The following is a 26,582-nucleotide window of genomic DNA, read 5'->3' on the forward strand; positions in this document are numbered from 1 at the left end:
TCAAACAACATGATAATTATAACACTGCTCTGCTTATCTGTATCCTTTTCTTAAATTCCTTCTCTCTTCTGTTTAGTTTTTTAATGATCCATTAATAATCCTTTTCTGATTTATTATCACCATCATTCCTCTCCTCCTAACAAAAAGTTAAATAAAAGAAAAAGCCTTTTCTTGTGACCAATGAGAATGGTAATGCAAAAATGATCCAGGAGCAGCTAGGTAAAGTGGAGAGAACACCAGACCTAGAGATGGGAGGTCCAGGGTTCAAATGTGACCTCAAATACTTCCTAGCTGTGTGACCCTGGGCAAGTCACTTAATCCTCATTGTTTAGCCTGTGCCACTTTTTTTCTCTTTGAATTAATTCTAAGATAGAAAAGTTTTAAAAATATAAGTGATTTAGAGAATTTTTTTCACATGGTTGTTGATCTGGGTAGCTTATCTTTTGAAAACTATTTGTTTCTATTTTCTAATCATTTATTTAATAGGAAATGCCTATTGTTCTTAGGTTTCTTATCACTTCCGTGTGTATATGCATGTATGCATGTATATATGCGTATCTCTTAGCTATCAGACTTTTATCAGAAATTTCCTGCAAAATTTTTCCCCTAGATGGGAAAAAATGCATTAAGTGCTGGGAGTTGAGTCATGAAGACTTAATTCTAATCTAATCTTCAAACACCAGCTTTGTGATGGTGGACAAGTCATTAAACTTCTTTGCTTCCATTTCCTTATCTGTAAAATGAGGATACCTCCCAGGGGTGTTTTGTAAAATTGAGATTTGAATTCTGGACTTCAATCCCCACAAGCCCTTGCTCCACTTCCCCAAAATGCTTTGTAATCTCATGGAATTCTGAGGTGGGCGAGATCGAGAAGGTATTTAACCTGATTGCAAGGCTTTTGTGTGCTCTCTTGGACTTCCATTTTGGGGCAGACGTGGCTCTTTCCATAATGTAGGTGAGGTCTTGTCTAGGCCTCTGTGGCCTAGGCACCACGTGTTTCTTATCCTGTATTTTCTTTAATCCTTAATCTTCAATAAACCTCTAAAAAAATAATACTCCTTAGAGAGAGAAACTAATTTCTACCTGCCTCAGTCTCCCCTAAATTTTCATCTTTACAGTTTTGAGGATCAAATGAGAGAACTGTAAAAGGGGCTTAACTCAGTGCCTGGCACATAATAGGCAGTATATAAATGTTAGTTATTATGCCTTTTTACTGCAATGATTTTATTAGTTCATGCCATGGGCAAAGTCCACCCTTGCTTGCAACTCCAGGAATTCCCGACAGGTGGCAAAAGATCAGTCAAAAAAATAACAAATGGGGGGCAGCTGGGTAGCTCAGTGGATTGAGAGCCAGGCCTAGAGATGGGAGGTCCTAGGTTCAAATCTGACCTCAGACACTTCCCAGCTGTGTGACCCTGGGCAAGTCACTTCACCCCCTACCACTCTTCTGCCTTGGAGCCAATACACAGTATTGACTCCAAGATGGAAGGTAAGGGTTTAAAAAAATAACAAATGGAAGACAGCTTTGGAAGACAGCTTAATCATTAAGGCCATGGGACTGCTTTGCATCTGATAGCTGTTCCACCACCCCAGGCTTAGTTTTTATTTTTATACCCATTTTCTTGGCACAGATACATTACCTAACACACAAGTTCAAAGAGAGATCATTGGAAAAGTGATACATTAACTTTTAACAAATTACTTGATTAGCATTCTATATTCTTGTATTGTGATTAAAGACAGAATAAAGTTGCACACTAGATAAATGATTTCATCACAGGTGGCTTAATTTTCTCATTCCCCTGTGAGAAGTTTTAAGCTTACAAACAATCAAGGAAAATTACTTATTGCTTTTAATAAAATGGAATAATTAATCAACAATTCTTAAAAGACAATTCAACAAATGTATCATTGAGGTTGAAGGGTACTGGGAACACAATTCAAATTTAGACTGATAATTTTTACTAGGGAGTTTCTGAGTTATAGGTTTGTGAAATCGAGTCACTGAGGCATATTGAAGCTTGATGTACTTGTACTTATTGTATGGACCTTTATGATTGACTTGTGTGTTGGCTCCATGAGAATAAGTTTCTGTGAGTGGGAAAGTTCTGGGCTTGCCTGTAGCTGCGGTTTTACTGAGAATTATGTAGCTAAGTAAAAGTTAACCCATGATAATCTTTTGGGATTGGGTTTGAGGGTCTGATCTTTTGGTGATGTTTTAGAGAATTAGGGTACAGGTATTTTGCTCTTGCATTATTCCTTCTGAGACTAGGGGGATTAATAATCATGTTAATTCCATAGGTAAGGGACATTAATGAGAGAGGTCAAGCAAGGGGGATAGAGTGGACTATCACACCCTGCCAAGGGCCACACTCTGTGGCCTCTTTAGCTACCATGCATGACTCTGTCAAGGCTTTGTGGGTGGCCTGATGGCTCCCAGAAAGTTCAGAAACTTGTCAATTTTATATCCTGAAATTTGTCACATTTTATTTTTTCCAGATAAATTTTATTATTTCTTATTTCTATAACATCGTCTTTTGGTAATTTGATTGGAAAGACACTGAAAACATTAATTTTGATATTATTGTCATCACTAGATGAAGGAAGGGGTGTATGGGGTGCTCAGGGAGGGATAGTATCTCTGGTATGGAGGGCTTGTCGTGCCCTTTTAGGGCAGCTCTCCAGCCTCTGACCCTCACCTGACACCCAGCTCTCACTTGTGGCTCTTAGTAGCTGCTAGCATGTGGCAGTGGCCACACCCTGGGCAATGGCTTCGACAGGCCAGCTAAACCTTGTGAGGGTAGCCATCGGGTCGCAGACCCCTGGTGAACCAAGGCTTTGCTCACCCAGCATGTGAAGACTGCTTCGGCTGAACAGACGGAAGAAACCAATAAGAAGGTTCAATGGCTGAGATGGCGACTCAGCAAAGCACTGTGGAGTGCTCAGGGCGTGTTGGAGCACAAAAGACAACATAGCCATCCAGTGCAGCTGAGGAAGTCTCCAGGTGTAACGATTTTTCGTGCCACTGGACCCAGGCTTCTAACGCCAAGAGAGTGGGACTGTCTCTGTGCAATGACTTTTCCACTTAAATCTCCTTCATGCACAAGTGTCTTTGTGCACACTCATCTATACACCATAGATGAAAACGCACAAAGACAATCGTCATCCTCGGTTAAGGAGAGACTACTTACTACCATATGAAGGAAGCCCACTGATTAATTTTAATATCTTTTCATTTATGTAGTTCAGTATTTTTGAAAAGAATATTTTGTCATTATTTTCAGATAAATTCTGTGTCTCTTTTAGTAGATGGATTTCCAGATATTTTATATACTATGTGACTATGTTGGATAGAATTTATTTTTCTATTTCTTCCTCTGGGGATTTGTTAGTAACTATAAAGTTTAGTGATTTTAGTGATTTTATTTTAAATCCTGCCATTTGATTGGTTATTGGAGTGATATGATTTAAACTTCATTTGGGGAACATCAATTTGTCAACCCTGCATTTCTGGTATAAATTATAGTGCATTTAAAAATATTTTTGTCACTTGTTTGCTAATATTTCACTTAATATTTTTACCTCAATGTTTATTGAGTATTGATATAATTTTTTTCTGTTCTTTATCTCTTTCTGATTTAGCTATTAGGAATTTAATAGTATTTCTCCATTCCTTATTTTTTCAAATGGATTATGTAATATTCAAACTAATAATTTGAATATTTGATGGAATTCACTTGCAAATCCATCTTGCTTTTTTTTGAGAGTTTCTTATATTGGTTTTTAAAAAATTCTCATTTTTGCTTGGTGATTAATTTGGATATTTTCTTTTAAAAAGTATTCAACAATTTTCTTTAAGATTTCAATTTTATTGGTATATAATCGGGAAAATAATTTCTAGCATTTTTTCTCATTTGTTGTGAATTCTCCATTTCTCTTTTTAACTTTGTCCATTTTATTCCCCCCTCCTTTATTTTTGGAGGAAGGCAACCATGTTAGCTAATAGTTTATCCACTTATTTGGCTTGAAAATAAGTTCTTATTTTTATCAATTTAATTTTTTTATTTGTATACAAATTTGTTTTATCTTCTTTGCTTTGAAGACTTAAATTTAGTGTTTTAGTATTATATTTTGCTATTTTTCCAATTATTTTAATTGTAGTCCTAATTAATTGTTTAGGAAAGTGCTTTGTGGGTATAGAAACGTCTCCAGAGTTTTGGTATGTTGTCTCATTAATATTTTATTTAATAAAATTTTCTTTTGTTTCTGTGATTTGTTCTTCAATTCACCAGTTCTTTAAATGTTTTAGTATTCATTTAAGTTTAAGTTTAAGACCTACTATTGGTTATAATATTTATTGCACTGTGGTCATTAAAGAATGTATTTATTATTTCTACATTTCTTTATGAGATTTTTGTGCTCTGGTAGTCTTGACAAACATTTATTAAATACTTACTATGTATCAGGCACTGTGTTAAGGTTCTAGGTATACAAAGAAAGTCAAAATCGCTATCCCTGCCCTCAAGGAGCTCATATTTAAATGATGGAAACAAGACAACATGCAAATAGTCATATTATACAAGGTACATACAGTGTAAATGAAATGTGGTTTCCAAGGGAAGGCATTAATGATATATGTAGGAGGGTAGGGCTGGGGAAAGGTCTTCTAATTAAGGTGAGCTGCATCTTGAAGCTAGGGAAGCTAGGAAACAGAGGTGAGGAGGGAAGGTGGATAACCTGTTCAAAGACATAGAATCAGGAGAAGAAGTGTCATTTATGAAGAGTAATAAGTAATCCACTGTAGCTGGATCATAGAGCATATGAATATTTTTTTTGAAAAGTGCCATGCTCAACTGAGAAATATGAACACTCTTTTCTATTTCCATTTATTAATCATCAGAGAGCTGTCATATGTAACATTTTAAAAATTCTATTCAGGTCCTTAATTTTTTTCCAAACCTAGACTTTGAGACTTTGACCTTTGATAAGTTTTTGCCTTCTCTGGAACCAGTCTTCATCACTTCTTGGCCATTTCCAAACCATGATGCCATGTGTACTCCCTTCTCCCAGTTCTAGATTCCCTCTGTATGCTGTCTTTCCCCATTGCAAGGAAAGATTCATAGGGGCAGGGACTATTTTACTTCTATTATTTATATCCTCAGCTTTAGGCCCAGCATGTAGAGAAGAACTTAGTAATGCTTTATCATCCATTAGTCATCATTCATTTTTTGTGAATAAATCAATTCATTCATTCTTAGTCATCTTTTTTCCTAGTTATTTTGGTTTGATAGGAGCACATTTATGTACCTATCCAAATTTTTCCTGTTTAATTATTCCTATAATTTGATTAATTTTTTTTAGTATTTAGTTGCTAAGATATGAGACACATACTTGATATTCATACTATTTATTTATGATGCCTTTAAGCATAATGTGTTTTCTATTATCTTATAATCATACTTATTTTGATTTTGCTTTGTTTGAGATAGTGATTAGAACCTAGCCTTTTTAATTAGCTTAAAGCATAGTAAATTCTGTTCCAGTGTCTCTTTTTAATGATGTGAATTTTACATTTGTGTGAGATGGAATTAAAATGTGTGTGATTCTCAAAGTAAAATAGTTAGTTTTCACCCTCCCCCCCAATTCCCAGGGCAGAGGTGTCCAGTTGACTTTCCCAGGGGAAAGATTTTAGCATGTTTAAATAATATTAAATTCACAAAGAAAATTTGTTGTTTATCTAAAAATTCCCAGGACAAAACCAGCCTGAAAAAAGTACATTTTCATTTCTAACTTCAAGGACAATGCCCGTGAGTGTGTTGGAGAAAGTAAATCTTTTATTCTGTATATTTCACTTACTGTACCCTGAAATTAGCTCAGGCACTCAATGACTACAAAGTCACAAGCAAGAAGGGGGCCAGACAAGAAGAGGGGCAGAATCTTGCATCAGGATTACTATAAAAATGTCTGTTTTACATGTAGAAGCTGTGGATTGCCATTAGGGCTGTCTGCCATGCATTTTGCTATTATAGCAGTTTGTCATTTCTTCCATCTTTCTGAATGGAGAATAAAAACTTCTGCTTTATCATTGTCTCTCTCTAATCAAATTTGTTGATGGTGGGAGATTTTCCAGCTGGGCCTAAATCTCGTCCCACTCACATTTCAACTAGTTTCTTTTTTTTTTCTTTTTTAATTAAAAAAATTTAACCCTTACCTTCTATCTTGGAATCAATACTGTGTATTGGCTCCAAGGCAGACGAGTGCTAAGGGCTAGGCAATGGGGGTCAAGTGACTTGTCCAAGGTCACACAGCTGGGAAGTGTCTGAGGCAAATTTGAACCCAGGACCTCCTGTCTCTAGGTCTGACTCTTAATCCACTGAGCTATCCAGCTGCCTTCAACTATGTTTCTTTTGAACAACTCATTGTTTTATTCAGTTTTCAGATCTATTATACTACCCCACTTCCATTTTATAATGGAGCTCATTCCATTAATATTCACTATTATGATTATTCACTGTCTGTTACTCCATTGTAAGCTCTTAAATTTATCCTCTATTTTCTCTCCCATCACTCCCATTTTGTAAAGAAAAATTGAGTGGAGAAAGAGGAGAAATGCAATGAATACTAACATTTTCCCATATGATTATTGAGAGCTTTGATTTCTTCATCTGAAAATTGCTCATTCACATCCTTTGCTCATTTGTTAATTGGGGAATGATTTGTATTCTCATAAATTTGACTTCGTTCTCTACAGATCTGAGAAGTTAGGCCTTTAGTAGAGAAATTTGTTATAAAATTTTTTCCCCCAATTTGTTGTTTCCCTCCTAATCCTGGTTTCATTGGTTTTGTTTGTACTAAACTTTTAAATATAATCAAAATTGCTCATTTTACATCTTATAATGCTCTCTATTTCTTGTTTGGTCATAAATTCTACCCTTCTTCATAAATATGCCAGATAAACTATTCCATGTTCCCCTAACTTACTTATGTTGTCACTTTATATCTAAATCATACGTCCATTTTGACCTTATCTTGGTTTAGAGCAGTGGTTCTCAACCTTTCTAAAGCTGTGACCCCGCAATACAGTTCCTCATGTTGCGGTGACCCCAAACCAAAAATTTATTTTGGTGGCTACTTCCAAACTGTAATTTTGCTACAGTTATGATTCAGAATGTAAATACCTGACATGCATTTATGTATTCTCATTGCTAAAAATTGAGAGGTTGAGAACCGCTGGTTTAGAGTGCGAGATATTGGTCTATACCTAGTTTCTCCCATATTGTTTTCCAGTTTTCTCAGCAGTTTTTGTTAGATAGTGAGTTCTTATCCCAAAAGCTGAGGTCTTTGGAGGTCATTTATCCCCATATCTATTTCATTGATTGGCCATTCTATTTTTTAGCCAGTACCAGACTGTTTTGATGGTTACTGCTTATAGTACAGTTTGAGATCTGATACCGTGAGGTCATCTTCCTTTACATTTTTATTCATTAATTCCCTTAATATTCTTGGCCTTTTTTCTTCCAGATGAATTTTGTTATTTTTTTTTAGTTCTTTAAAATAATTATTTGGTAGTTTTATTGGTATGTTACCACATAAGTAAATTAACTTTAGATTGAACTGTCATTTTTGTTATATTATTTCAGCCTGTCCTTTAGTAACTGATATTTTTCCAATTGTTTAGTTCCAACTTTATTTGTGTGGAAAGTGTTTTGTAATTGTGTTCATATAATTCCTGGGTTTGTCTTGACAAGTAGATTCCCAGGAATTTTTTAATGTTTAGAGTTATCTTAAATGGAATTTCTTTTTCTGTCTCTTGCTACTGAACTTTGTTGGTAATGTGTAGAAATACTGTTTTATGTGGATTTGTCTTATATCCTGCAACTTTACTAAAATTATTATTTCAACTAGTTTTTTAGTTTAGTTTTTCTAGGATTCTCTTAAGTATACCATCATATCATCTGCAAAAAAAATGCTAATTTAGTTTCTTCATTGCCTATTAATTCCTTTGATTTCTTTTTCTTTCCTTATTGATAAAGCTAGCATTTCTAACACAATGTGATAAGGGGCATCCTTGCTTTACTCTTGATCTTCTTGGAAAGGCTTCTAACTTATGTCCATTATAGATTATACTTGCTTATGGCTTTAGATAGGTAGTATTTTTCATTTTAAGGAATGATCCATTTATTTCTATGCTTTTTAGTGTTTTTAATAGTAATGGGTATTGTATTTTGTTGAAGGCATCACTTTTTTCTGACCTATTTATTCTTTTGTTTTTTCTTCTAATTTCTTGTTTCATTTTGAAGTTTTACAAAATCATTTGCTTTATTTCTCTTATATAATCCTTTTGAGAATCTTGTAGTTTTCTCTGAAACTGCTTTTTATCTTCTTGGTTTTTGTCTTGGAGTTCTCTTTATCCACAATATTTCTTCATAATGTTTTGTGTTTTCTCCTCTTATAAGATGTATTTAGCTTTAGTTCAAACCTTGGTTTTTTGTGCTTGGATAAGTCCCACACCCCCTCCCCACTTCCCCTGTCACTTTTATATGGTATGTGTAGGCTCTAATTGGTCCTCTTTCCTTTTGTAGGTAGGTGCTACTTCCAATCCAGATGGGATGCCTTGTATTTGTTCATGCCTTTTTCCGGGATACCTGGCTTCTGCCTCAGTCCCATGATGGTCCTCTGGAGGTTCTTACACATTGACTCATGTTTTTACAGTTTCCAATCAGGAATTGATTCTGTCACCTCCTAAGACTCTGGCCCACCAGTGGGAAGCTAGAGATTTTTGGTGTTAGGCTTCCTTCTAGATTCCCAGTTCCCTTCACTATCACCCTCTGGTATTGGTGCCCAGGAGCTAAGTAGTTCATTTTTTATTCTGTGGTTCTCAATTTTCCAAGGAATATATGGCAGAGCCCTAACTTCCTGCACAACAATCTCTGAAGACTGATTCTGTCCCAGTTCCTGTTAGAGATGGCTCAGATTCTCAGTCAAGAACCTTAAATGCTTTTGCTTATGATGGTTTATTGAGCATGGATGGATGGCTTCATGTCTATTTGCAGGACTTCTTTCTGACAAGCTTCATCTTTTCTCTCTCACTTCACTGACTTCCAGGCTCCATTTCCTAAGCCTGTCCCTGTTCCACTATTGCTGGCTTTCTTCATTTTTTGGTGAAGTTCTAGAGAGGATGGAGGTGCTTAATATTGTTTTTCATCTTTCTTTAATATGGGTATTCCTGTAGCCTTTTTCAGGTATTTGCTGTATGAATACTACCTTTCATGTCTTCTGGAAAGGATATGTCAATTGACTCTGTTTTGCCTGTATTCTCTAATCCTATGACTTTTCAGACCAAAACATCTTTCATTGTTCACTATTCCCATTATTTACTATTTCCCATTATGGCAGTTGAAAGTCCTTGAGCTTAAGGACCATCTTGTTCTGATTTGACTTCCTAGCACTTTGCCCAGTGATTGGCACATAGTAAATATTTCACAAGTGCTTTTAATTAGTTAACTCATTAATAGATTAATTCTGTGATCTTTCCGTTATCACCATACCAGCAAGCTGAGCATCTCAATTGTTTTTTAGAAAGCTAAAAGTTTAAGTGATTGGGAGTAAGGATTGATGAGAAATACTATCACAGCTAGAACTCAACTCAGCCCAAAAGAGGTCTAGTCAAATAATTTGGAATATATACCAAAATGTATAGCAGAATAACATCAAAATGCTGAACACAAAAAGTCATGTTATTTTTTTAACATTCATTTTTTTAAATGTTGAGTTCAAAGTTCTCTCTTTCCCTCTCAGCCTCCCTCCCCTATCCTCTCCCTGAGATATTAAGCAACCTGATTACATGTATAGTCTTATAAAACATCTTTCCATATTTGTCATTTGGTTGAAGAGACTTTGAACAAACAAAAAGAAAGTGAAATATGGTGTGGTTTGGTTTGCATTCAGACTCCATGAGTTCTTTTTCTGGAGGCAGGTGGCATTTTTCATCAGGAGTCTTTAGGATTGTCTTAGATCACTGTATTGCTGAAAATAACTAGGTCATTCACAATTGTTCATCAAATAATATTGATGTTATTGTGTACAGTTGGTTCTACTCATTTCACTTTGCATCAGTTCATGTAAGTCTTTCCAGGCAAAAAATCCTATTATTTTTAAAAATTAGGGAACAGGAAGTATATATACAATTGTCACAATAAAAGCTGGGGAGATAATTCTTAACAAAAGTGCTAGAAATGATCAGAAGAAACAAAGGACATAGGAGCTTTGATTGCAGGTAATTAAAAGATTGTCAAAGGCAATAACATTAGAATCATATAAATTGTGAAGAGGAGAAATGTTTGCACTACATATAGTTGATAAAACTTTACTAAGATATCTGGGGAATCATCAGAAATAAACAATATCAAGAACCATCCCTTAATAGATAAGTAGTCCAAGAATATGAACAGTTTTCACAATAAGAATCGCACACTCTAGATCTCCAATTGAGAACAAGCAGAATCAACTACAGGTAGGTGGGTGGCACAGAGGAGAGGACTGGCATTAAGACGACTGTCCTGAGTTCACATTTGGCCCAGCCACTGCCTATCTGTGTGACCTGTCAAGTCTGTTCATTCTTTTTTTTTTAACCCTTATCTTTTGTCTTGGAATCAGCACTATGTATTAATTCCAAGGCAGAAGAGCAGGAAGGGCTAAGCAATGGGAATTAATTGACTTGCCCACAGACATACAGCTAGCAAGTATCTGAGGTCAAATTTGAACCCAGGACCTTCTGTTTTTAAGCCTGGCTGTCAATCCACTGGGCCACCTAGCTGCCCCCCTTAATGCTATAAGCCCGTTTCCTCATCTGTAAAATGAGCTGAAGAAGGAAACCACTCTAGTATATTTGCCAAGAAGAGCCCATATGGAGTCATGAAGAGTCAAACATGACTGAAGAATGACCAAATAGCAACAAGAAATGCACCAACTACATTAATCCAAAAGGAGGACACTCAGAGTGACTACAATGAAAATCAAAGGCATTAATGAAATGAAACTGTCTTGGGAGCAACTAGAAAAAGAATAGATGTCTTAGAGAACAGATGGTAAGAATAAGGACAATAATAATCATAATAGTAATAGCTAATATTGGAATAGCGTTTTGAGGTTTGCAGAGAGCTTGAAAAATTTTTCCAGAGACAGCTCTGAGAAAATGAACTCCTATCCTGTGTGATGACCGCAGACAAGTGATTTAACTTCTCTAAGCCTGAGTTTCCTCATTTATAAAGTGGAGATATTAATACCACTTACCTTACAGTGTCATTTGGGAGATGTAATGAGGTAGTATATGCAAAGCACTTTGTAAAACTAAACGTGTTGTAGAAATGCTTATTGCTATCTTAATCGACACAAAAAGACTGTAATAAAGTTACCCCCATCTTATTTATAGGTGAGGAAACTGAGGCTGAGAGCTGAAGTAGGCTGAGAGCTTATTCAGATAATGGACCATACTCCTCCTTGCTCAAAACAGAAAGGTGGGGGCAACTACAGATACAGTCTGGGGTACACAGTCAGATGTGGTCACCGGAATGGGTATTTCTTTTTTTAATTAAAGTGTTAAATCTGGATGTGGGAGCAGCTTTCTTTCTAGAAATGATTTGTCATAAAAACAAAAGTTAAAGATCAAACTTTTTTTGAAGAGGCTAGCAATATGGAAACACGTAACAGATGAAAAATACCTGTTATCTACACATGCCCCCCTTTCTCAGGTCTTAGCACCTTAGAATATATGTATCCAGGACAGGTGATGTGCATGGGATGACTGGAACCCAGAACTGACCAAGTAGGTTGGATTGTGTTTGGATGAGATAGGCCCTTTGTGATCTCAAGCTGCCCTATAACGTGGAAACGCATCTTTTTCACAATACTGTTCCTTTTGTTTTTTCTGAATGGTTGTCTGAACCCCACAGTCTCCATGAAATTCAATCAGTGGGTGAACCAAGTAGCAGTGGAGAGACACTTGATAAGCATGGGTATGTTCCAATGTAAATCCAATGAAGGCTTTGGCACAAGGAATGAATGGAATATGGCAAACCAAGCAGGAAATATATGATGAGAAAAGGGGAGGAGGTAGTCTTGTTGAGGAAGTAGAGGCTGCATGCTGACCTCCAGAATGTGGGCTAGTGCCCTCGGAAGGGAGGATTTATGAGACTAGCCTGTTGGAGTGAAGAAAGCATTGTCTCTGGAATCAGAGAACCTGGCTTTGAAGACAAGCTCCAAGTCAGTTATTTACCCTCCTTTCCATGGCCTGCTCCCTCCTCTTCTGGTTTCCTCCTTTGAAACATGAGGACAGATTAAACAACTTCTAAGGTTCCTCCTAGCTGTGCATCTGTGACCATCCAGAATGAGCAAGCATGAATGAGCTGGAATCTATCCCCTGGAGGAAGGACACATATAAAAAAGATCTGGGATTCTTTGAAATATATCAAAACTGATCCTACAACATGGAACCAGGAAGCCCTAGACATTAACTATCCATGGACCTCAGCTCCCTTAGGGCAACTGCAGGAAAAAGAAGTGATGGTATGAGTCATCAAAGTGAGAAAATTAAACCGCGTATCAATGGAACCCTCTGTTACAATTTTTTTTTTCCCTGAGAAAATCAGATGTAATGGGGCTTTGTTGCATGGCTAGATCACCTAAGATGGAAGCACCTATGTGAGAGATGCCAAGACATTCTGTGTTCTCCTTCTACATGGATGGGAGCAGCCTAACTGGGACTCTCACTCTCACTCTCTCTCTCTCTCTCTCTCTCTCTCTCTCTCTCTCTCTCTCTCTCTCTCTCTCTCTCTCTCTCCTCTCTCCTCTCTCCTCTCTCCTCTCTCCTCTCTCTCTCTCTCTCTCTCTCTCTCTCTCTCTCTCTCTCTCTCTCTCTCTCTCTCTCTCTCTCTCTGTCTCTCTCTCTGTCTCTCTCTCTCTCCTCTCTCTCTCTCTCTCTCTCTCTCTCTCTCTCTCTCTCTCTCTCTCTCTCTCTCTCTCTGTCTCTCTCTCTCTCTCTCTCTCTGTCTCTCTCTGTCTCTCTCTCTCTCTCTCTCTCTCTCTCTCTCTCTCTCTCTCTCTCTCTCTCTCTCTCTCTCTCCCTCTCTCCCTTTCTCTTTTTCTATCTCTGTCATTCTCTGGAATTTGGTGGGACTGTGCATTATAGGAACTGAGTTAAATAGTGTTCTTATTTCCCTTCTCTAGAGATTGAGGTGGTATCAAGTAGTGATTATTTTCTCAGGTGTTGGGTATGGTTGTTTGCATTTTTAACCTTTAAAGTTGTTACGTGGTTAAATAGAAGTTGGATGCTAGAGGACCTTGTAAAGTTAGAGGAGTACAATTGTTGGGGGTATGTGCCAGTGGCAGAGAAACCACCAAAACTCCTTAAGGGTCATCGAGAAATCCTAGGGAGGGGCAAAATATAACACCTGGATCCCAGAAGCAGGAGCTAAAGCAATCATTGTTATATGTGGGGCCTTTCTGGTATAAAAGCAGGCCTTTTGCTGGAGACATTCTCTGCTTGGGACATAGAAACACATTAGCTACCCTAATGATAGTCTAGAGAAAGAAAAAAGAGAAAAAGAAAGGAAGATAGGGAGGGAGGGAGAGGGCAGGGAAGGAAGGAAAGGAGAAGAAAAATTAGTAGAGTTGAAAAAAATTTTTTTCAGTGGAATATCCCTCACAAATTAGTTTCACTAATGTAAACTTTTTTGATGATTATTCAATTTCTGATACTTCTTTTGGAAAGCATTTTGATTGTTGTTCCTTTGATTGATTCTGATTGATTTTTTTATTCTATGGAGTCCTGTTGAAATATTGATATTAAGCTTAAGGTTTTACAGCACTATAATGCCATTTCCTGGTAGAAATGTTCACATTGAAATTTTTACATTTAAACAGACCTAGACTGTTTGCTTTTTTGTGAGAGCACTCTGACCTACAACTTCTTAGAGTAAGAGTGTCTGTTTCTAAAATCCACAAGAAATAGGATTTCTTTGCTATTTGCCTAACTGATCATACTTGGCCCTTGTGATGGCATGGATCCATGGGGGAGTTTCTGGCATTCTTTGGAAATGACCAAGAGGAAATCTGCTTGGACCTCTGTGGGGACTCCTAGAGAATTTGGATGTGTACTGTATGGAACGAGACATTTCTTAGTTTAACTGCTATACAGGCATCAACATCCAGCCTGGATTCCTGCCTCCAGACTTGCCGTGATTCAGGCTCTTAGCTCCCGGGATAGCACTGCTTGCTCTAACTGAAAAGGCTGAAAGATAGCCAAAGACACAGAGAGGGGGAGAGAGAAGAGACAGATAGACAGAAAAAGACAGTTTTATAGATGCAGCCTATTCCAACTGTGGAGTCAATGAGGAGAGGCTGCTTTCACCTACATGGTAGAACACAGAATGTCTTCTCCCAGTATCCCAGGATTGCCAAGTCCTTGGCATCTTCCATGTGGTGGGTGCTTCCATCTCAGGAGATCTGGACATACATCAAAGCTCTGTTATACAAACAACTTAATTTCACATAAACCACCCCTTCCAAAAGTGTGACTTTTTCTCTTTGTAATTAGTACTTGGAAAATACAGTTGTGTAGTGCCTTCCCTCCTAAGACAGAAAGAACATGGCTTTTGTTTTATTTTATCAGCAAATCAGAGAAGGGACATTTTTGTAAAAAGTGGGGAGACTGAGAAAAAGAGCAATGAAGATTGTAGTTACAGAGGGAAAAGTGTTTCTTCTTCCCAAGTAAAAATGCCCTCCTACTCTCCCTTGTCAAAAAAATTTTTTTAAATGAAAAACCCTTATAACCTCCTATCTTACAATCAATGCTAAGTATTGGTTCCCAGGTAGAAGAGCAATAAGGGCTAGGCAGTGGGGGTTGAGTAACTTACTCAGGGTCACACAGAAAGGAAGTGTCTGAGGTTAGATTTGAACCCAGAATCTCATTTCCAGACCTGGCTCTTGCTCCAGTGAGCCACTTAGCTGCCTCTTCCCCTCTCAATTTCAATGTAACCTTCATCATTCCATCATAGGCATAGGATTCCTAAGTTTCAGTTCAGTCCCTTAGTTCAATAAAACAAGTCACTGAAAGTCAAATCTCCTCCCAAGAAGGTCCACACTTGTCTTACTTCTCACAGGGTTTTGGAACACACCTCTTTAGCAGTGTCTTTCCTTATTCCTTGACACTCAAAAGCCAGGAGTGTTGCAGCAATGGACAGCTGGACCAAGGTAAGGATCAGCAAGAGGGAGAAAATACCCTGCAAGAGATAGAGATGGACAAAGAGCACTTAGGAAGGAGCAGCCCCTAAGGCTGGAACACAGACATGTGGATCCAGCCTCCTTCAGAAGCATTTTAGTTATGGCTTATTTTTTTTTAAACATTATTTTATTTGGTCGTTTTCATACATTGTTCATTGGAAACAAAGATCGTTTTCTTTTCCTCCCCTCCCCCCCCCCCTTTCCCTCTCCCATAGCCGACGCATGATTCCACTGGTTATCACATGTGTTCTTGACTCGATATGGCTTATTTTTTAAGGCAAGCAAGTATTAATTCCTCAATCACAAAGGGCAATACACTGCTTTCATTCAATAAACAATTTTAGTTCAAGAAACTAAAATTTAAATAAGCTTTTTAGAAAAAAAAAGAACTAAATGTTACTTTCCAAATAGAACCTTTGCATACTGGCTTCCCCATTAGATTGTGAGTCCCATTAAAAAAAAATCCCTAGTGCCTGGAACAGAGGAGGCCCTGGAGAAATGCTTGTTTGGGGGATGATAAGAGATTTTATTTATGCAATAAAATACTTACATGAAGGAAGCTTTTTCCAATGGTACATATGCCATTTGATAAATTATCACAGTGAAAGAATGCATCCTCATAGAAGCTGTAGAGTAACAGAGCAATCCCACTGGCAGCTACCAAAATACATAGACTATCCAGGAAAAGAAGCTGGTGATTCTAAGGGAGATTAAGAAGAGGCACTCAATCCCTGGCCTTGTCAGCATTGTCCAAGGCTTATTAGCTTATTTTTACAAAGAGAAATCAGAGATTCCAAATCCTTGAATGGCAGAAGGGGACACAGAGACAAATTAGGATTAGGAGAAAATGCAGGTGGAGGGATAAGAATGAGGACCTGTTGAAGATGCTGAGGACAATGCTTCCTTTCCTGAATGCTTCCTCTCCTTGTCCCAGTCCCTGAGGAAACCTCTTTGTGGCTGTTGCATACCTTCTCTGCCCTTCCATTGAGGTCCCAGATTTACCTCAAATATAAGCATGTAGGATGGCAGATATCTCTACCCACACAGATGCCAGTTTGCCTCATGTAAGTTTTCTACCCCAGCCATTTAGCTCTTTTCCTGCATTTATTTTATATGTTATTAAATTAGTACCAGAAGTTGGATTTGCTGCTTGAGGAAAATTGACCAGGCCAAGGTTTTCTGTTTGGTTCATCCAAAGTAGGGATGGCTCAGCATTGAATGCAGCCTTTCTTGCAGGCTAAGATTGGGTCACATTGACTGGCTCACTGTCCTTCCAATGTGTCAGCTGGCCACCTGGCTTGCCTCACTTCTGATCATCTCTATATCTAGATATACTCCCTTCTCACCCCTGTGGAATACTTCCTATTCTTAGAACTGCTCAGGTGGTACCTTCCTTGTGTATGGTCTTTCCCTTAGGTGCCACCCGCCTCTAAAAATTGCCTTGTAATCATTTTATGTCTCATAACATACTTATGGATATCTCTCTCACTAGATTGCAAGCTCTTGAAAGCAGGGATGGCTTCCTATTTCATTTTGTGTCTCTAGCACAAGATGTAATGCCTTTCACATGGTAGTTTTTTATTAAGTGCTTATAGATGAATTAAGTATAAACTTCAGGGAGAAAACCCACAGAGGGATTGTGAGAGAGCTGATGTTCCTTGGAAAAGCATGTAAAGAAGTGAAAAAGAATCATTTTGAGCTTTCTCCATGAAACCCCTATCACTGTCTCAACTTCTGAACTGACACTTGGTGCTACTTCAAGTTTGGGGACAAAGAAATTTGCATTATGGAGTGAAAGTATAGAACCAAAGGACTTAGGCTAGTAGGAATCTCTCTAGTCCCTCCCTGTATTTTAGATTTTTAGCCCTTGTATTTAAAGATTTTAAAAACTTAGGTCTAGGGAGGAAGAAGAACTTAAAGGGCAAGCTAGAAATTAAGTGACTTCAAATATTTGAGGTTATCTTTTACAGAGCTTTATAACTCAGTAGGTACCTACATATGCCAACATGCAGGGGGGGGAAATGAATTCTTTTCCTTATGTTTTTACATAGTTAGAATCTGATTTTTCTTCCCCTATTTCTTAATCTCATGATTTTATCTTCCTTCCTTCCTTCCTTCCTTCCTTCCTTCCTTCCTTCCTTCCTTCCTTCCTTCCTTCCTTCCTTCCTTCCTTCCTTCCTTCCTTCCTTCCTTCCTTCCTTCCTTCCTTCCTTCCTTCCTTCCTTCCTTCCTTCCTTCCTTCCTTCCTTCCTTCCTTCCTTCCTTCCTTCCTTCCTTCCTTCCTTCCTTCCTTCCTTCCTTCCTTCCTTCCTTCCTTCCTTCCTTTCAAAAAATTCAGCAGTTGGCTGAAAACAGGTCCAAAATAACTAACAAAAAGCCCAAATCTCTAGAGTATGAGAGAAAGTGGCTGAAATGTCTTAATAGAATTTAGTTCCTAAAGAAATTGATGTTTTTCTCTCCCTTCTTATATAGGATTTTAAACTATAGAATCCTAGAATAATTTTCTTTCAGGTAAATATTTTCATTTTATTAACCTTAAGCATATTGGTTATTAGCATGGTATAGAAAAATGATAAAGATAAATAGAAATGTCAGTTGCTTTTTGTTAATGTCTAACTCTTTTGGGGTTTATTGACAAACATATTAGAGTGGTTGGCCTTTTCCTTATCCAGCTCATTTTATAGAAGAGGAAAATAAGGAAGAGTTAAATGGTTGGTTCAGGATCATACAGTTAATAAATGACTGAGGTGAGATTTTCACTCAGGAAAATGAATCTTCCTTATTCTAGACCTAATGCTCTATCCACTACAACACTTAGCTTCCCCAAATAGAAACACTTTGATTACATATGTGTTTTGGTCCAGAGGGAATTATTGAGGTCCCAGTGAATTTTTTAGGCCTGGATTTAAATCCACTGAGCCACTGAGCTGCCCTCCTGCTATTTTCTCCTATTGATATCTGGTTATGGGTCATAGAATAATAAACTCATCAAAAATTTGGAGTTCAGTATCACCCAAAGGGAAACATAGATACTCATGATATAGATTGCCAAATGTTACCAATGAAAAGTTGCCTTGTGGAAATGTTTCAGAGGATTTTATTAAAAATCACTATGATTGGGAATGGGAGGTGAGAAGCTGAGGCAATCACACATTGAGAACAAGATTATTGGTATCCAGGAAATTCCAAGAGAGCATAAGAAAGGCTTTGAGGGTGTTGGGGTGCCCAAAGTTAGTACTGGAAAAAATGAAAGGCAGGCAAGATGGGCAAGCCCAGATCTGTAACAGAGGATGGATGGAATTTCATTGAGATCACAGATCCAGTGAAACATCTCTTTTTGGTTGTGGATGGAGCACTCAGACTGCAGAAGTCTATAGGTTTCTTCTCAGAATCATATTTTTAAATACAGAAAGTAAAATACATAGGATTCCCAAGAAAGACAATTATGGAGAAAAACAATGATCCGAAAGTATTTTTTTTTAAGTTCTTCACAAACCCCAGGGCAAGAACTATTTAAGCATGAAAATAATTTGAATCACCAGGAGGCTATTTCTTACCTGCCTTGGGGGATACAGCGTGTTAAGAATTGTTATGAATCCTGACATGGTGTACTGTCAAGAGTAGAGAAATGTGTTAATGCATCTGAAATAGTTTCCCCTGCCTGACCATATATTCATTTAGTTTAGTTTCTCCCTGCTCCACCCTCCTCCCCATTTTCTCCTAGCTTGATTATCAAATTCTTAAGTTGTAGGAGTCCATTTCAACAAAGAAATATGATGGGATAAAGAGGTTAAGATAGGATATTACATATTTCTATGATTTGGGGTACAGTTTAAGGAGAACTCCAGACAGATTATCATGAAGTGTTGGGGTGGGGGAGAGAGATCATTGTCATATGCAAGAATCAGGGCAGACTTCCTGGAGGGGGTGGCAGTTGAGTTTGGTCTGGATTTCAATAGGAGGTGGGGAAAGTATATGCAAGGTTTGAAGAAGGAAATAATATGAGTCAAATCTCGGAGATAGGAGAGGGCAGAGTGAACTGTTCAGTTTGAATGGAAAGTCAAAAATGGGAAGTATGCTAGTGTGAGGTGAAGCTGCAAAGGTCAATTGGAAGCAGGCAGGGAAGGACCTGAAATGTTGAGATAGGAAAGTTTTACCTTAGTAAGTAAGGTAGTGGGGAACCAAAAAAGAGTTTTTGTGTGTGTGTGTTTGCATCAGGAAGTTCATTTAGAGACTACATTCCCAACCATATCCCCTCCACCCATGTCCAATGAAGACGTTTGAGGAGAGTAGTAGATTGATAGTGATGCATTGGAACAGGACTCATGAGGCCAGGAAGGTTGGAAGTGGGTAGAACTTCCAGCTGCCCACAACACTCCTATCAGCTAGAGGATACACTGGGACTTAGAGGCAAAAGATCTTAGTTCAAATTTGATTTCAAACACTTACTGACTGTATGGGCCTGAGTAGGTCAATTAACCTACCTCAGCCTTGGTTTTCTCATATATAAAATGATGATGAAAACCCCTATTGACAGACTGGGACCAAAATTCCCCTTGTCCTAATCCCTACAGAATCTAACAGGCCTTAGTGCCCCCATCCCCCAGTATATGTCCAAACCAGGACTATCTGTTCCTTAACCCATCCTGTGTGGCTGAGCATCAAGCCTGGGAACTACCCCACCCCACCCCCTTTTCCCCTCACCAAGACTCCCCACCATCTTGGGTCCATCCCTTGAACTGAACCCAAGGAGCTCACCTTGACCAACAGAGGCAACACAGACAATCTCATATCTAATATCCCTAGGCTTCCTACCCTGTAAGAGGTTAAACCTGTCCCCGCTCAGGTAGAGATTTGGCAGCCATCTTTCCTGGTGCTGATCTCCCCCCTCCCTGCTTCTCTCCCTTATATCTCACCCCCACTTCCCTTTCCTCCAACAAAGCTCCACTATATACCACTTGCTCTGGTCTCACTTGTCTCATGGTTGGACCTCCGCCAGTCAGATGGTCACCCACCTTATAGGATTCTTGCGAGGATCAGATGAAATAACATGTATAAATCCCTCTATAAATGCTGGATGTTAAGAAGTTTGGCTTTTTAGGATGCCAGATTTAGAGCTAGAAGGGAAATTAGAGGTTATATAGGCTAACCCCTTCATTCTATGAATAAGGAAACCGAGGCACAAAGGTTTTTGAGATTTGACCACATTGACACAGACAGTAAGCATCTCAAATAGAATTTGAACTCATGTCCTATGATTCTGCAGGCTCAGTACACTGTTCACTATTATTTGCCCCTCAGTCCTCCACAGGACTTTGATTTTACTATTTCCCTTAAGGAAAGAACTTGGACAACAAGCTTGGACAATATCAGTCCAGTTTCCATAGAGGGTAATAGAGTAGTGCTAGTGACTGGTCGAAGTACATGGGAATGGAATGGTCTAACTCTAATTCTGGCGCCCTGCAACCCTACACATTATGGGGCAGGCAGGCCTACTTCATATCGTTTTGTAATCCTCTGTAGGGTTACGGACACCCAATATTTCCATTTCATTCATAGGTCTAGGTTCATAGAATTCCCTAGGCATTTCTGTGTGGCCTTTCGGTCTCTAGAGTCCACGGTACTCCATTTACTCTACTCACACATGCTCCTGCCCAGAGTGGATACGCTGTGATATACAAGATGGGAGTTTTTGAATTTGTAGATTTGACCTCAATGAAACTGAAAAATAAAAAGCCTCCAAATGAAGCAATGATCAGGCCCATCAAGATCTGAAGAACCTGGGTAAAGAGAAAGGGACACTGGTGAGCAGACACGTGCAACACATTACCCCATGGGGTCCACCTTTGAACAGGTCTGACTTACCCCCAACATCTTTGGCTCCCCTTTTAGCAAACTTGGCACAAAACCTTGGCGCTTGTAGGGAATGGCACTAATTATTAACTTCTCTTCAAAGAGAGGCTCTTTTTGCATCTTTGTGCCCTCTTTGTAATTAGGCATTGTGATATTTTAATTGATTCTTTGCCAGAAATATGGTAAGAAATATGGTAAGAAAAGAGGTTGGTTGACATTACAGCCAAGATTATGTTCTATTCCCCTGCCAAGTTCACCTGGATTGCTCAACAGTTACTCTGCTTTATATTAGAATCATAGTCATTTGGTCATAAAGTAATAGAATTATAAAGAGTCACAGAGCTGGAAAGAACCTTGAAAGGTCATCTCCTACAGCTTCCTGTATTCAAACAGGTACAAGACCAATTAATCCACAACATTCCCCTTATCTAGCCATTCCTTGAGGAATGGCCACCTTCCAGCCTCCTTCAGGAACCCATTTTTGTATATTATTGGTTTCTGGCCAAAGAAATTCTTTTCTTACTTAATTTCAGTTCATTTTTCTATTTGACTTTTCTGTGGACATGTAGAAAAATTGGTTAATCTCCCCCTCATCCTCCTGCCCCCCTTTATTGCATCAGATCACTTCTTAAACACAAGAAAACAAATTTCCCTTCAGTTTTTATTTAAATGCCTACTTACTGTCTTTTAAAATCAATTGATAACTCTAATTTCTCATCATATCAGTTAGAGTGTACTAATGAAAATACTATATACTGTTAAATTAGGTTTTCTGCTAAAAGTATTATATTTTATGAGGTTTATTAAAGATTAAGAAATAAAGAAAATACAAGTAAGAAAGCACTTGTCTAGGAGGGCCAAAAAGCCCATTCACAGCCACTTACTCTACATCTTGAGAGATGTGTGTGCTTAGAAGCAGAAGCAGGGAGAGGGGGCGAAGTAGGCCAAGAGTTAGTTTAAATACAAATTGTGTTCTCACACTCAAGTGAGAACTCAGGGTGATATTATAGGGAATTCTGGGAACTACCAAGGACTTCTGGGAATTGAAGTCTGGGATTCAAATCTCCATTTTACATTCCTCCATTTGATCCTATTGGGAAGAGTTTCCCCAAAAGGATCATGAAAGCATAATTAACTTAAAGATTACAATAATTTGAGGATAAGAGGAAAAAAGAACAAAATCAATAATTGCTAGCCTCAATGACAAAAATAAACAGATAGGGGGCAGTCCCCTTTGGTATGAAAGTATAGATACAAATAAATGTTCAATCAACCACACCCAAAGTTCATTCTTGATCTTCTTGTGCAGCTTGTGGTCTGGAGGCATCTTCATGGTGTCTTCTCCAAATAGTTCAGTTTCTGGATTGGAGAGGTATCATGTTTCTTAACCTAAAATTCTTCTCAAAAGGAATTTAAACTTTGCAATTTAAAATAAAATTTTACATTCCCCCCTTGAAGATGGTGATTGAAAAACACAAGATCACTTAGGGATGCATGGCTGAGTTATGAGGTATATGAATCAATTGGCAAGAGAAATTAAAAAGACATCCGAAAAAATCCAAATAAAAAAGAAAATTTCTGGATGAAAATATAGACTATCAAAGTCTTATGTGTAAAAATTCCAAGTAAAGGAAAAGTAAATCTATAACAGATCCTTGAATCAGGGCCCAATTAAAATGTTCTAAGCAATGATGCATTTACCCAGTAGATAGCCAGGACTACAGAAAGTTTGCCACACTATGAAAGATAGAAAAGGGACTAGATTATAGGAGCCAGGTAAGGAGCCAAGTTTGGGATACTTGTCTATAAGCATTTTCACAAAGAGTGTGGATACAAGGAAGGCCTACGTCTTAACATATGTTAAGTGTTGCAACCTTGAGTCTTCACATTAGGTTCAAGTCCTTTGTATTGGCTTGGGAGTGCATCACTCCTTCCTGGATTGGTTTCTTTGACCCTATGCAATGGCTCTTTTGTATATCTTGTCTTGGAATCAGAAAGAATCATTAAGTAAAGTCCCATAATTTTTTAAAATAATTAACGGCATCATTTTTATAGTCTCAAGCTTTTGGGGCATGCATTGACATTAAATGTATTTTAAACTTATATTACTGTAAAATCAAAAAGTTAAAGAAAATCTTAATGCTGATGACATGTGCTCCAAATATAAAAAAGAGAGAAAAAAATGCCTAAATAGTATATTGCACATGCAAGAAAAATATAATAATAGGAGAGTTTTAAAAAATTCAAAAATATACTTTATAATCCTTGATACTCTGTGTCAGTTAAGAAAATATAGAATACAAGGCTTTCTCACCAAAAATGAGATCCATTTCCTCTTCATATCTGGCTATGATCCACCGTGAGTACAAGCAAATGAATTTTTCAAGGTAACAGGTTTTTTTTTTTTGATAAAGAATGGTATTACAAATATTATCCCCCAAATTCTCAATAGCCTAGTTAATTACAAAAACAAACAAACCCACTATCATATTTCACATAAGTTGCTTTACGGCATTTTTAAAAGCCAATGAACTTATGGATATTCATCACAATTTTTACAGATGTAGCAAAACTTTCAGCCTTGGTAAACATATTTTTAAACAAAGTAAAACTTATTTTGGGTCTAGAACATCATCAAGCAATCTAGATATCATTCTGGTGGAAGTAAAGTAGTGAGCTGAAGAGTTACAAATGAGAGATGCTCCCTTTTTTTGGGAGGCTTCTAGGGGTACAATGCCCTGGGGTTAACTTCCTAGCGTCCATTCACATTTTTATAAATGAAGGAGTTGGGATTTTAATTGTATTTCACTTCAGCTACTCAAATGGGCTTTACCTCGTGTTAGGGGAATGCAAAATGACCAGAGATTGTTAAGAAAAATTCTAAAAATCTTGTCTAAAGAACCCTTAAAATCAATTTGAGATATTTAGTTCATTAAATTTTTCAAATCTTGTTATAGCAATTTTCTGATGGAGTACATCTATCCTCTATGTGACAATTTACAAAGTCAAAAATAGAAAAGCTGTTTTTATATGGGCCTACTCAATAATGTTTGTTCAGTATAGTTATAGGAGAAAAGCAACAGAATTTAACAGTAGTTAAACCCCAGTACATTAAACTGATTCAGTGTAACAGAATCGTATTGAATGCAGTAATATATGAACTTAAAATCACAAAGTTAAACCTTAAACAAAGCAATCAGCAAAATGCAATAAAATACAGAGATTTTCATGAAACATTGGCATCTTAAATGCCTTAAAATATAACCTCTAGTCTCTTTAAAGTTCCTTCATTTTTTATCCATTTAGATGCCTATTGTCAGAAGGCAGAAGATTGATAAGGAGTAGGCAATGGGGGTTAAATGACCTGCCCAGGGCCACACCACCAGGAAGTGTCTGAGGCCAGATTTTGACCCAGGAGCTCCCATCTCTAGGCCTGGCTCTCAATTCACTGAGCCACTCAGTTGCCCTCCCCCACCCCCCCACCCCCACAGTAAGGGTGGATTTTAGGAATCTCAAATTTGGCTAAAGAGTTGCAGGGAGCTGAATTTTTCCCCCTGATCCCCAGGTGAGCTAAGTGAAAGAATCAATGCAGTCAAAAGATATCCTTTTAAAGTAGGTATGCTTATAAGTTCAAAAGTCTCTTCCTTCCCCTCTTTCTCCCCCTCTGCTATCCCCTGCCCCTTGCCACGTGGAGGCTAATTGTAGCCTAAGGAGAATCACCCCCATTTTTTTAACAGCTGGTGGAAGTGAGTCCTGGGCCTGGGGTGATGAGCTATCTGTTCTGAGGCTAGAGTTTGCTGGGGCCAGGTGGGTGGGTCATGATCAGGTGATCGAGATCTGGGTCAAACAGGTCCAGATTGCTGATGCGCATGGCTGCAGGTAGGAGATCTTAAGACTTTTCTGAAAATTCTTGGAGGAATTTGGCTTAAAAAAATCTAGGCACTAGCTATTAAAAGCTGAACTTAGTAAAGATTTAGGAAAGTTAAGAAGATTGAGGGTATTTCGTCACAACCAACGTGGTTTGTCAAACTGTTAAGATTAAAATTAGTTTTTTTCTGCTAAAAGTATTATATTTTTATGAGGTTTATTAAAGATTAAGAAATAAAGAAAATCAAGTAAGAAAGCACGTATCTAGGAGGGCTGAAAAGCCCATTCACAGCCACTTACTCTACATCTTGAGAGATGTGTGTGCTTAGAAGCAGAAGCAGGGAGAGGGGGCAAAGTAGGCGGAGAGTCAGTTTAAATACAAATTGTGTTCTCACACTCAAGTGAGAACTCAGGGTGATATTATAGGGAATTCTGGGAACTACCAAGGACTTCTGGGAAATGAAGTCTGGGGTTCAAATCTCCATTTTACAATACCAAACCTTAGTTAGGTGTTCCTGCCACATCTGACATGAAGAGTGTCCATGGTATCTGCCACATTTTAGAGAGGATATTGATAAACTAGGGTGTGCTACTAGGGGAGTAACAGAGAGGGAAGAGGGGGAACTACAAAGCATGACCCAAGAGGGGAGGCCATATTTTTGTTGTTGTTGAGATTAAGTCTTCCTTATTCTCCCTGACAAAGTAAGAAGGATTGATCCTGTCACTGATAGTCACTCACCCTACCTATGGGCTGAGAGGGAGCTTTGACCTATCCTATTTACAATCTAGTTTGCCTCTTATTGGCCTTTCAAACCCGAGAGTTTTCCATATTTGTATGGGATTTAGTTTGGACATATAATTGGCATCACCCACTTGAGTTCAGAATAACTGGGCTTAAGAGAGTGACCAACTTTAGCTTCCCTGGTAACTAGAATAATGTTATTCAGTCATTTCAGTTGTGTCTGACTCTTTGTGATCCCATTAGGATTTTCTTGGCAAAGATACTAGACTGGTTTGCCATTTTTCCAGTTCATTTTACAAGTGAGGAAACTGAGACAAACAGCGTTAACTCAATTGCTCAGGATCATACAGCTAGTAAATATTTAAGGCTGGATTTGAACTCAGGAAGATGAGTCTGGCACTTCTCCAACTAGAATAATGGACTTGCCCTAAATATAGTTCTGTTAAAGCTGTCAATCTGGTTCCATCAAAGCCTGTATTCCATCCCTCAGCATGCCCCTTTCCCTTCTTTCTCAGTTCTTATTTTGCTGCCAAATTGGTGCTGAAATCTCTTCTTCCCTTACTATCTTGATCATTCTTCTTGGGGAGTTTTTCATGGTTTTCAAGTTTTGCCTTAGAATGAGCTAAAATCTTATATTTTCCCATATTTTCTACACATTAGTCCTACATCTTTCCTAAAGGGTAGAAGTATCATCTTTTCAACTCACTTTCTGTAATAGGATGGCATTTGTGGAGTTGAAAAATCTGAGAGTTTATGTAGTTCAACTCCTGATTTTACAAATGAGTGAACTGAAGTCCAAAAAGGTTAGAGGATTTATTAAGGAAAACGATGTTCTTATTCT

General features: G+C 38.0%; 1 protein-coding gene across 7 annotated transcripts in view; it reads right to left on the bottom strand.

Moving 5' to 3' along the window:
• Positions 1 to 21,435, bottom strand: part of LOC103098466 (mucin-2-like) — a 55,021-nt gene extending 33,586 nt beyond the window's left edge. For 3 of the 7 annotated variants that reach the window (XM_056801666.1, XM_056801665.1, XM_007497582.3), the window contains exons 1-5: positions 21,145 to 21,433; positions 20,922 to 21,059; positions 18,837 to 18,890; positions 15,830 to 15,979; positions 15,174 to 15,278 (exon numbers count right to left, since the gene is read on the bottom strand). In XM_056801666.1, the coding sequence (XP_056657644.1) occupies positions 15,174 to 15,278; positions 15,830 to 15,979; positions 18,837 to 18,890; positions 20,922 to 21,059; positions 21,145 to 21,279 (582 nt within the window). In that variant the 5' untranslated portion in view covers positions 21,280 to 21,433. Of the gene's footprint in view, positions 1 to 14,411; positions 14,503 to 15,173; positions 15,279 to 15,829; positions 15,980 to 18,836; positions 18,891 to 20,921; positions 21,060 to 21,144 lie in introns of those variants that run through there. The other 4 variants (XR_008912718.1, XM_056801667.1, XM_056801663.1 and 1 more) reach the window with 4 other exon arrangements.
• Positions 21,436 to 26,582: the final 5,147 nt, after the last annotated feature.

This window comes from Monodelphis domestica, chromosome 6 (assembly GCF_027887165.1).
Source record: "Monodelphis domestica isolate mMonDom1 chromosome 6, mMonDom1.pri, whole genome shotgun sequence".
Taxonomy (NCBI): Eukaryota; Metazoa; Chordata; class Mammalia; order Didelphimorphia; family Didelphidae; genus Monodelphis; species Monodelphis domestica.